This window comes from Theropithecus gelada, chromosome 20 (genome assembly GCF_003255815.1).
Source record: "Theropithecus gelada isolate Dixy chromosome 20, Tgel_1.0, whole genome shotgun sequence".
Taxonomy (NCBI): domain Eukaryota; kingdom Metazoa; phylum Chordata; class Mammalia; order Primates; family Cercopithecidae; genus Theropithecus; species Theropithecus gelada.
This window is the reverse complement of record NC_037688.1, coordinates 54698913-54710758: the sequence shown is the minus strand read 5'-3', so window position 1 is coordinate 54710758 and position 11846 is coordinate 54698913. Positions and strand designations below refer to the sequence as shown.

General features: G+C 50.9%; 2 protein-coding genes across 2 annotated transcripts in view; both read right to left on the bottom strand.

Moving 5' to 3' along the window:
- LOC112613885 (small integral membrane protein 30-like) overlaps nucleotides 1-2981 on the bottom strand; it is a 13045-nt gene extending 10064 nt beyond the window's left edge. The window contains exon 1 of the mRNA XM_025369756.1: nucleotides 2859-2981. Coding sequence (XP_025225541.1) covers nucleotides 2859-2981 — 123 coding nt within the window. The remainder of the gene's footprint in view (nucleotides 1-2858) is intronic.
- Nucleotides 2322-11041, bottom strand: ZNF689 (zinc finger protein 689). Its single transcript, XM_025369681.1, has 3 exons — nucleotides 10451-11041; nucleotides 10139-10252; nucleotides 2322-5191 (listed from the first exon to the last, which is right to left on the bottom strand). Exons 1-3 carry the CDS (start codon nucleotides 10653-10655, stop codon nucleotides 4008-4010), a joined length of 1503 nt encoding a protein of 500 aa, XP_025225466.1. The 5' UTR covers nucleotides 10656-11041; the 3' UTR covers nucleotides 2322-4007.
- Nucleotides 11042-11846: the final 805 nt, after the last annotated feature.

The window sequence follows — 11846 nt, the reverse complement described above, 5'->3', positions numbered from 1 at the left end:
AAAAAAAAAAAAAAAAAAAAAGAAATGTATATAAAGTGCTTAACACAGTACATGGCACATCATAAAAGCTCAGTCAAGTGGCTATTAATATTGCACTAGGCCAAAGAATAAACAGAAATGGATTCAGGCCAGGTGCAGTGGCTCACACCTGTAATCCCAGCAGTCTGGGAAGCCGAGGCGGGCAGATCCCTTGAGGTCAGGAGTTTGAGACCAGCCTGGCCAACATGGTGAAACCCCATCTCTACTACAAATACAAAAATTAGCTGGGTGTGGTGGCGGACACCTGTAGTCTCAGCTACTCAGAAGGCTGAGGCACAGAATCGCTTGAACCTGAGAGGAGGAGGCTGCAGTAAGCCGAGATTGCGCCACCGCACTCCAGCCTGGGCGACGGAGTGAGGCTCCGTCTCAAAAAAAGAAAGAAAAGAAAGAAGTGGATTCCGTGAATGTAGGCTACTGCTTCAAGGCATTTAGCTGAAAATAATAGGGATAGAGAGAAAAGTTATTTTATATTGTTTTAAAGGCAGATCTTAGCATGCTTATAGGCTGGAGTGTCTTTGGGACAAGAAAGGGAATCTGAAACCATAAAACTAGGAGAGGAGAAAGTAGGAATAATAGAGCAAAGTCCCTAAAGGGCAGAAGGGGATGAAACCCAGGCCCAGCTGTGTTGGTGAACATTATACATGCAGGACTTGCGGAGATGGATCGGAAGTAAATCTGGAGTCATGGCAGGCAGTGGAATGTTAAAGAAGCTCCTATTTGACCCCTTGTATTTTCCTAGTGAAAGAGGAGGTATTTACTGGTTAAGAATATATGGAATGGGCTGGGCGCGGTGGCTCACGCCTGTAATCCCAGCACTTTGGGAGGCCGAGGCAGGTGGATCACGAGGTCAGGAGATCGAGACCATCCTGGCTAACACGGTGAAACCCTATCTCTACTAAAAATACAAAAAATTAGCTGGGCGTGGTGGTACACACTTGTAGTCCCAGCCACCAGGGAGGCTGAGGCAGGAGAATTGCTTGAACACAGGAGGCGGAAGTTGTAGTGAGCCGAGATTGTGCCACTGCATTCCAGCCTGGGTGACAGAGCGAGACTCCATCTCAAAAAAAAAAAAAAGAATATATGGAATGCTACTCTGGGCACACTGCCTATAGGGTGGTCGTGCTCCGGACTACCACAGTATTTATGTTTATTTATATTTATACATTTGTATATAAACTATTAGTTTATATCTAACTTTAATTCTATATATATGGAAGACATAATATTGTCTTGTTATTGTTGTTGTTTTTTAAGTCTTGCTATGTTGCCCGGGCTGGTCTCGAACTCCCAGGTCAGTCCTCCCGCCTTGGCCTCCCAAAGTGCTGGGATTACAGGCATGAACCACTGTGCCCAGTCCGGAAGACGTAATATTGAATGTTCTACTGAGGTTGAAGGTCAGGAAAGGTATCGTGGCCCCTGTCAGCAGCAATGCAGTGTTTTTTTTCACAGCTCATATCTAGGCATGGAGGCAGATGGGAGATTAATCCAGACTGAGGCTATGTATTTGTTCATTCTTTTGATTGCAAACAACAGAAACTCAAACCACCTTAAGCAGAAAGGGGAAGTTATTGGAAGGATGCTAGGATCTCTCACTGAATAAAGAGCCAGGATCCCAGCTCAGGTGGATTGAAGTGCTTCAGGGAACCTAGGAAGTTGTCTCCCATCTCTGCTTTCCGCAGACCACATAATGGAAGTTAGCCACCAGTGGCTCCCAAGTTTGTTTGTTTGTTTGTTTGTTTTTGAGATGGAGCTTGCTCTGTCACCCAGGCTGGACTGCAGTGGCGTGATCTCAGCTCACTGCAGGCTCCACCTCCCAGGTTCACGCTATTCTCCTGCCTCAGCCTCCTGAGTAGCTGGGACTACAGGTGCCCGCTACCACGCCCGGCTAATTTTTTGTATTTTTAGTAGAGACGGGGTTTCACCGTGTTAGCCAGGATGGTCTCGATCTCCTGACCTGGTGATCTGCCCGCCTCGGCCTCCCAAAGTGCTGGGATTACAGGCGTGAGCCACTCCACCTGGCCCCAAGTTTTATGAATTACCATCCAGTCCCAAAGAAAGTTATACAATTCCTAGCTGAGGAAATCCTTGCGTTCCGGTGGCAAAGGGTAGGGGAAAGAGCTGGCTCTACCAGGGGGCTGGGTAGACCTGGTAACAGGGCTCTGCTGGGCAGGGCAGGTCTCCTGGTCTGAAAGTCTGGCTCTCCCATCAGAACAGCAAAAATTGCTACTGAATCAAGGAACTAGATTGACATTTTGTAAAAAGTAATTCCAGGAGGAACAGAATTCATTCATCAGACATTTTAATGAGACCCAATCTGATATGACCCCTTCTTGGGGGCAGCTCACCATCCAAGGAGAAACAAATAGTTACAGTGTTACAATGCAACTTGCTAAAGATTGAACAGAGGTAATTACATAAAGCTGTGTTCCCCAGCTGCTCCCCTGCTTGGGCCCAGATCAGGAGAGCTGTAGTAAGGCGCCACAGGGGTAAAGGATGACCCACTCCAGCTGTTGGAATGAGTCACATCTGGAAATTCTAATTTGGTGCAGCTGCCCAAGGCAAAGTGGTAGGCCTTGTTCACATTTAACGTGGTAAAGCTTTATGAAGCACCTACCCGGCGGGTGCCATGGAGGTGGATCAGATTGAGACACACTGCTGCCACCTCTCTGGAGGGAGGCTGGCATGGACACAACTTGATGACTATAGACTCTTTCTCTCTGGGTTCAATTCCCTCTTTCTAGCCTCCTTGAATGGCCTCACCTCATTTTGTGAAAAAATGCTGACTGAGGCCTCATGGAAGTTCTGTGCTGATTATGTACCTGTGATTCATCTGTGCCTGATGAGAATCCGGGTCGAGTATGGCCCAATTCTCCAGGCTTTTCCAGGCACTGGCCGCCTGAAGCCAATCCAGGTCTGCCAGGTAGAGCACAAGCCAGTCCCATTTGCATTTCCTAAACCACAGGTCCCTGCTTTTCCTTAAGACCAACCTTCTCCCAGAGCTGACTGCGCTTATGTCTCATACGCAGCTTGAACCAATTTTCCAAACACAAGATGAAGACTTAGCTTTTTTTTTTTTAAGTTTAGGGCATTTATATATCTGCATCCCAATAAACTGCTGGTACTGTGCAGCTCCCCCAAATTCAGTGCAACCAAAGCTGCTGAAACAAGTCCAGCCCCAGAAGGTGTAGTGGCACTGTGGGTGCTACCTTATTTTTACCTGACCCTTCAAAAAGGACACTGAAAACCCAGAGCCTGTTTGCAGAGATCATGTGTGGAAATTGAAACCCTGTCTTTAAGGAATGACCAAATTCATGCTACTTAACCTGAAAATTTGGGGGCAAATTGGTTGTGATTAAGTTATCTGAAGGGCTGCCAAGTAGAAGTATTAAACATGTCGTAGGCAAGGTTTACAGATGAGAATGTGGTACTTAACTTTCTATAGATCCCACAATGAAATGACCTGCCTTGTGAGGTAGTGAGCTCCCTGTCAAGGGAGATTTTCAAGCAAGGGGTAGAGACCACTTGGCAGGAGTGTTGTAAAAAGTGGGCTAAACCAGACTTTTCCAACCTAGTATGGAGGAAGAGGCAGAGTAGGGGAAGGTCCTGCACCTATAAATGAGATTCTCCTGATTGCATGCAAGATGACAGGTAATCCCTGTGTGCACAGACTAGAAAAGCAGACAGCCCCTAAAATAGATGGGGAGAACTTTTAGCCCTGATATCCAGACAAACTATTTAAGGATAGGGTAGCTTGAAAAACTTTAACCAAATGATGTCACCTCTCCTAATGGGACTGTTCCAGACACGCACAGGGAGGCAGTCAGTGCAGTGCAAGATACTAAAGTTCAGCTCTGTCCAGCAGGAGACCTGGGTTTAGTTCTGACTCTGCCCTGTATGACCTGGGGCTCCTCCTTCCCTTTTCTGGGTCCTTCCATAAAATGAAATGAACGTAGGCAGTCCTTCCCCTTCTAATGGGCATTGCCCCTCTGACTGGAGCCCCCGAGAGCAGATCTAGGGCTACAGTTTGGGGCCTTGGGGCTACACTTGTGGACAGCCAGAGACCACCTCTGGCGGAAGCACCGGCCACACTCGAGGCAGGGGAAAGGCTTCTCCCCCGTGTGCAGCAGCTGGTGCTGGGCCAGGTGGCTCCACTGAGCAAAGCGCTTAGAGCAAAGGTCGCAGGCATAGGGCCGCTCGCCCGAGTGCACGCGCCGGTGGCTGGCCAGCAGTGAGGGGTAGGCAAAGCGCCGGCCACAGTCGTCGCAGGCGTGCAGTTTCTCCTCAGTGTGCGTGCTGCGATGGATGGCCAGGGAGCCGCTCCGCCGGAAGGCACGCCCACAGTCTGGGCAGGGGTAGGGCTTCTCTCCCGTGTGCAAGAGCTGGTGCTGGAGCAGTGTGCTGCGCTGGGAGAAGCGGGCCTCACAGTGCTCGCAGGCATAGGGACGCTCCCCAGAGTGCACACGCCGGTGACTGACTAGGCGAGAGGACGAGGAGAAGCGCCGCTCGCAGTCCGGGCACGGGTAGGGCTTCTCGCCCGTGTGGATGCGCTGGTGGATAACGAGGGCGGTGCGCTGGCGGAAGCGGCGGTTGCACTCGAGGCAGGTGTAGGGCTTCTCTCCCGTGTGTGTACGCTGGTGAATGGCTAGCAGGGAGGGGTAGGCGAAGCGACGTCCGCAGCTAGGGCACTGGTGGGGTTTTTCGCCTGTGTGTGTGGTCCGGTGATTGGCCAAGGACCGGCTCCTCCGGAAACAGCGACCACAGTCAGGGCAGTGGTAGGGCTTCTCGCCTGTATGGATGACCTGGTGCTGGGAGAGGTTCTTGCGCTGGGAGAAACGTTTGCCACACTGGTCACAAACATAGGGGCACTCGCCGGAGTGTGCCCGCCGGTGACTGACCAGCAGGGATGGATAGGAAAAGCGGCGCCCACAGTCTGGGCAAGGGTAAGGCTTTTTTAGATTCTGGGCGCACTTGTGGCTCTCCAGGGCCTGATGATCAGGGAAGGTACAGCCGCAGTCAGGGCAGATGGGGCCCCCGGACGTCTGCCTGGGGATCAGTCGGGGTTTACTGGGCCTCCGGCCTCGCTTCCCCTTTCGGGGTGCCTCCTTAGGCGGGAATACTTCCTTTTCCCCATTCTTCTTTCTGGTTCTGCTTTCTATAGGAATACAGAAGAATTAATTTAACAAATACTGGGATCTTGCTGTTGTAAATTACATTATAGGTTACAAGACCAATAGACTCAACCCCTGGCCTCAATGCCTAGTGCCATAGACAGCTAAGTGTGACATACTATCACGCAAATATGGTGTGCATTACAGGAGCTTCTAACCCAGCTTGGAGACGTCTAGGAAGATTTCTTGGAGATTAAGCTAACTTTAAAAATTGAGGCTGGGCGTGGTGGATCACACTTGTAATCCAAGCACTTTGGGAGGCCGAGGTGGGCAGATGACAACGTCAGGAGTCTGAGAGCAGCCTGACCAACCTGGTGAAACCCCATCTCTACTAAAAATACAAAAATTAGCCGGGCGTGGTGGCATGCACCGGTAATCCCAGCTACCCAGGAGTCTGAGGCAGGAGAATCGCTTGAACCCGGGGAGGTAGAGGTTGCAGTGAGCCGAGATCGTGCCACTGCACTCCAGCCTAGGTGAGACAGCGAGACTCCGACTCAAAAAAAGAAAAGAAAAGGGAATGATTTTTAAGAGGTAAGCTTACATCATTCAAAAGTCAACATATCAACCAGGCATGGTAGCTCATGCCTGTAATCCCAGCACTTTGGGAGCCCAAGGCCAAGAGGGTCACTTGAACCCGGGAGTTCAAGATCAGCCTGGGCAACATCGTGAAACCCCATCTCTACAAAAAATACAAATATTAGCCTGGCATGCGCACCTGCCTGTAGCCCCAGCTACTTGGAAGGCTGAGGTAGAGGATTACTTGAGCCCAGGAGTTCAAGGTTACTGTGAACCATGATGGCACCAGTGTACTATAGCCTGGGCAACAGAGCAAGACCCTATCTCAAAAAACAAAAAAGTCAAAATATTACTAAAGGAATACAGAGAAGTCTTGCTGCCACCTTTTTCCCATCTACCTTGTAGAAACCATATTAGTTTCTTCCCATTTTTTTGATGCAATACAAATGTCATCTTCTCCATCTTTCTTTCATAAGAGATTGCATACACATGCTTTACTGCATATGTTCTCTTCCCCCACCTTTCTTTTTATTTTTATTATTATTTTTTTTTTGAGACAGAGTCACGTTCTGTCACCCAGGCTGGAGTGCAATGGCATGATCTCAGCTCACTGAAACCTCCGCCTCCCAGGTTCAAGCGATTCTCCCTGCCTCAGCCTCCCAAGTAGCTGAGATTACAGGCACACACCACTATGCCCGGCTAATTTTTTGTATTTTTAGTAGAGACGGGGTTTCACCATGTTGGCCAGGTTGGTCTCAAATTCCTGACCTCAGGTTATCTGCCCACCTCCATCTTCCAAAGTGCTGGGATTACAGGCATGAGCCACCATGCCCAGCTCAACTTTCTAATATAAAATACAACATATACACACCTTATACACACTTTACTGTGCCTTCATTTTTTCACTTAATATATTCTAAAGATCATTTTATGTCAGCACATCCTTTTTCTATTTTACAGTTGCACAGAATTCCATTGTGGATGAGCCATGGTTTATTTGACTTAGCTGATTCTTTAAAAAATGTGGCTAGGCAGGCCGGGCGCGGTGGCTCAAGCCTGTAATCCCAGCACTTTGGGAGGCCGAGGCGGGTGGATCACAAGGTCAGGAGATCGAGACTATCCTGGCTAACATGGTGAAACCCCGTCTCTACTAAAAATACAAAAAACTAGCCGGGCGCGGTAGCGGGCGCCTGTAGTCCCAGCTACTTGGGAGGCTGAGGCGGGAGAATGGCGTGAACCCGGGGGGCGGAGCTTGCAGTGAGCCGAGATCGCGCCACTGTACTCCAGCCTGGGAAACACAGTGAGACTCCGTCTCAAAAAAAAAAAAAAAAAAAAAAAAAAAAAAAAAAAAAAAAAAAAAAAATGTGGCTAGGCGCGGTGGCTCATGCCTGTAATCCTAGCATTTTGGGAGGCCGAGGCAGGTGGATCACCTGAGGTCAGGAGTTCAAGACCAGCCTGGCCAACATGGTAAAACCCCGTATCTACAAAAATACAAAAATTAGCTGGGCACGATAGCGGGTGCCTGTAATCCCAGCTACTCGGGAGGCTGAGGTGGAAGAATTGCTTGATCCCGGGAGGCAGAGGTTGCAGTGAGCTGAGATCCTGCCTTTGCACTCCAGCCTGCACGACAGAGCGAGACTCCATCTCAAAAAATAAAAAAGAATTAAAATTATGCAGGGTTAGAAATGTAAGTCCCAGCCAAGCGCGGCGGCTCATGCCTATAATCCCAGCACTTTGGGAGGCCAAGGTGGGCGGATTGCAAGGTCAGGAGTTCGAGACCAGCCTGGCCAACATGGTGAAACCCCATCTCTACTAAAAATACAAAAATTATCCCGGCATGGTGGCGGGCGCCTGTAATCCCAGCTACTCGGGAGACGGAGGCAAGATAATTGCTTCAAACTGGAAGGCAAAGGTTGCAGTGAGCCAAGATCACACCACTGCACTCCAGCCTGGGTAGAAAAACGAAACTCCGTCTCAAAAAAAAAAAAAAAAAAGAAAAGAAACATAAGTCCCAAGGCTCAGCGTACAGTGTGCACAGGCCCTAAGATCTTCTTAGACACAAACTGTAATAAAGCAAGACAGGCCGGGCGCAGCGGCCTACACCTGCAATCTCAGCACTTTGGAAGGCCAAGGTAGGCGGATCACCTGAGGTCAGGAGTTTGAGACCAGCCTGACCAACATGGAGAAACCCCGTCTCTACTAAAAATTAGCCAGGCATGGTGGTGGGCACCTATAGTCCCAGCTACTCGGGAGGCTGAGACAGGAGAATTGCTTGAACCTGGGAGGCAGAGGTTGCAGTGAGCTGAGATCGTGCCACTACACTCCCGCCTGGGTGACAGAGCAAGACTCCGTCTCACAAAAATGAAGAGTGTAAGGCAAGACATGGAAACCTGTAAGGTATGAGCTAGCAGTAACTGGGTCAAAAGGCCCTCTAAGCCAATGGTTCTCAAACTTCACTGTGATCAGAATCATTTGGAGGATTTACTGAAACAGACTGCCAGGCCCTAGTGCCCGTTTTGGATCCAGCAGGTCTGAGGTAGGGTCCCAGAATTTGCATTTCTAACAAGTTCCCAAGGAATGCTGCTTCTAGTCTGAGACCATGCTTTGAGAACCATTGCTGATAGCATTGTTAAGGACCTTGGACTGTATTTTACCCAGTGGTTTTCTTTTCTTTTCTTTTTTTTTGAGATAGAGTCTTGCTCTGTCACCCCGGCTGGAGTGCAGTGGTGCGATCTCGGCTCACTGTAACCTCTGCCTACAGGTTCAAGTGATTCTCCTGCCTCAGCCTCCCAAGTAGCTGGGATTACAGGCGCCCGCCACCACGCCCAGCTAATTACCCAGTGGTTTTCTTTTCTTTTTTTCCCCCGAGATGGAGTCTTGCTGTGTCACCCAGGCTGGAGTGCAGTGGGGTGATCTCTGGCTCACTGCAACTTCCACCTCCCGGGATCAAGCAATTCTCCCTGCCTCAGCCTCCTGAGTAGCTGGGATTACAGGCGCCCACCAGCACGCCCGGCTAATTTTTGTATTTTTTAGTAGAGACGGGGTTTCACGATGTTGGCCAGGCTGGTCTTGAACTCCGGACCTCAAGTGATCCACCCGCCTTGGCCTCCCAAAGTGTTGGGATTACAGGCATGAGCCACCGCGCCCCGCCGGTTTTCAAACCTAGATACACATCTGAATCAGATGAGGCTAATTAAAAAATTGCAAGTTCCGGCCGGGCGCGGTGGCTCAAGCCTGTAATCCCAGCACTTTGGGAGGCCGAGACAGGAGGATCACGAGGTCAGGAGATCGAGACCATCCTGGCTAACACGGTGAAACCCCGTCTCTACTAAAAAATACAAAAAAAAACTAGCCGGGCGAGGTGGCGGACGCCTGTAGTCCCAGCTACTCGGGAGGCTGAGGCAGAAGAATGGCGTAAACCCGGGAGGTGGAGCTTGCAGTGAGCTGAGATCCGGCCACTGCACTCCAGCCTGGGCGACAGAGCGAGGCTCCATCTCAAAAAAAAAAAAAAAAAATTGCAAGTTCCTAAACATTCACCCGAGTGAATGAATAGCTCTGGGATGGGGTCCTGGAACCTGCATTTTTACCAAGTTCCCCAAATGACTCAGATATAACCAATGGCCATTTGACAACCTTGGCAAAAATTAACTGAAAAGTTTTAAGCAAGGTAATATCATGGTCAGATCTGAATCTTAGACAGCTATCCCTCGTCTTGGAGAATCTGGCTCTGAAATTCCAGCCCAGACAGCTGCATCTTCTACTATGGGTGGATCTGGGACCCTTCTACCTGAATGGAGTTAAGCAGAGCCTTGTTGGATTCTGGGGAGACTGCAGTATCTCCTTCGCTGATAAGGGTCATCCTGCTGTAAGAGCAGAAAGAGGACCCTGCATCCCAGGCAGCTGTTCCCCATGAGTTCCCTTCAACCAAAACCCAGAAAACTCTGAGAAGTTTAGGATCTCTTTGGTCCAATTCAAAGGTGGCTAGAGGCAGAGATCCTGGAAAGGAGGCAGAGGGTAACACCGTTAAAAGCTCACTGATTCTGGCTGGCTGCAATGGCTCACGCCAGTAACCCCAGGATTTTGGGAGGCCAAGACAGGAGGATCGCTTGAGGCCAGAAGTTCAAGACCAAACTGGGCAACATAGCAAGACAATGTCTCTACAAAAAAAAAAAAAAAAGACGAAGAAGCCCACTGATTCATTCACACAATGGAAAACTGCAGCTTGCAGACTGACATGGGAATCTCTGTGTGGTGGACGGGCCCCACACCACCAGACACAAGACGCCGAGGTTAGGAAGATGAATACACTAAACACGCGGCACCCACCCCTAGCCAAACCACAACTCTGGACGGAGCCGTTAGAGGTAGAACGTTATAGGAGGGCTGCAGGCTCTGCGTGGTTATTTAGCACTCACTTCTCTGGACTGTCAGCCCTCTCGGGTACTCCTGCGGATCTAGAGCAGCCGGTTCCCAGTCATCAGTGTTTCGTTCCAACCAGGAGATGAGGGCTGGTTTGGGACCTGCGCACCCTGGGGAAGGAGAACAAATCAGAAGGCCAGTTTCTAGATCTCGCCGAGTAATGTCTCCCCGACGGCACCTCCCGCTAAGCCCCTGACCACCTACCCTGACAACCTGGTCGCCTGCCAGGACCGTGGCCTCCCTGCCTCCCCCCGCCCCGGCTCCTGCATCCCTTCGCGCCCCGCGGCAGCGGATGGGGCCGGCCTCACCGAGCGCGCCCAGGTGGCCGTAGGTCTCCCGCATCACGTCCCGGTACAGGGCCCTCTGCGCGGGCCGCAGGCAGCCCCACTCCTCCGGGGAGAAGTACACGGCCACGTCCACGAACTTCAGAGCCCTCGGCCTCCTGCCCCTTTTCCGACTGGGTCTGGCCTCTCCTGGTCCCTGCGCCCGGAGCGGAGCCGAAGGCGGCGCCATGGGACCCGAGGAGCCGGCGCCACGGCCTTCCCCGTCCAGGCCTCGGCCCTCGGGCGCTGGCGGCCCCTGGGATCGAGGAGCCCCCGCCGCACCAGGGCTGAGCGTGGCCAGGGAGGCCCGGAGGGAATTGGAATCGGCCGCCCGCAGGGCTAACGGAAACCTTTTGCTGTTATTCAGGAAACTCCTGCCCGAACTTGGGTGAAAGGCACCGGAAGATGCCTTCGGGGAAAATGGCGGCGCTGCTACCGCACCGCCTTTGCCTGGAACACAGGCAGCTTCCAGCTATCGATTTTATTGACCGGAGCGCCATGCCGGCTTCCTAACCTCTTTGCCCTCAAGTGTAATGGCGCTGCGATTGGGCTTCACACTCTCTTTTTTCCCCTCCCCATTACGCGCGTTCATTGGACAACAGCCGAAGATCGAGCGTTCTGACTGGGTGCTGGCAAAGGCGGTCCGTTTGAACGAAGCCAAGAGTTGCATAAGGGCAGGAAGCTGGACCACTAGGGTCAGGCGACTACAAGGAGCTGTGAAGCCACTTACACCGACCTAGGGGCAGCAAGAGGCCCCGGGGCTGCTTTCCGCTGTTCGACTCTGGCAGGCTCAGCCAATCACTGAAGGAGGGAACGATTTGAGCGTTGGAACCACTCTGGCCAAGCTAGAGTTGAGATTATCCTGAGTTCCTTTTAGTGGCGTTCTCAGAGCATCGTTGACTTTGGAGAACGGTTATCTTCTTTGTTTGCCCTTTAGGGCAGGGAATTATTGTTATCATTTCCTGGGGGCAGGCGCCATGCCCAGCATATTACATATTTCATCTTTATTATTTTTTATTTTTATTTATTTATTTATTTTTGAGACAGAGTCGTGCTCTGTCGCCCAGGCTGGAATGCAGCGGCAAAATCTCGGCTCACTGCAACTTCCGCCTCCCACGTTCAAGCGATTCTTCTACCTCAGCCTCCCGAGTAACTGAGATTACAGGTGCGTTCCACCACGCCCGACTAATATTCGTATTTTTTAGTAGAGACGGGGTTTCACCATGTTAGCTAGGCTGGTCTCGAACTTCTGACCTCAAGTGATCCACCCACCTCGGCCCCACGAAGTGCTAGGATTACAGGTGTGAGCCACTGTGCCTAGCCTTATTTTTATTTTTTTGAGATAAGGTCTCACTCTGTCACCCAGGCTGGAGGGAATGCA

Bases quoted from the DNA above. Each gene is read 5' to 3' on its own strand.
- ZNF689 (XM_025369681.1), bottom strand. From the start codon at position 10,655: ATGGCGCCGCCTTCGGCTCCGCTCCGGGCGCAGGGACCAGGAGAGGCC. The intron at 10,253-10,450 runs GTGAGGCCGGCC...CTCCTTCCCCAG, and splicing joins CGGCCACCTGGGCGCGCTCG to GGTGCGCAGGTCCCAAACCA. The intron at 5,192-10,138 runs GTGAGTGCTAAA...GTATTCCTATAG, and splicing joins AGGGCTGACAGTCCAGAGAA to AAAGCAGAACCAGAAAGAAG.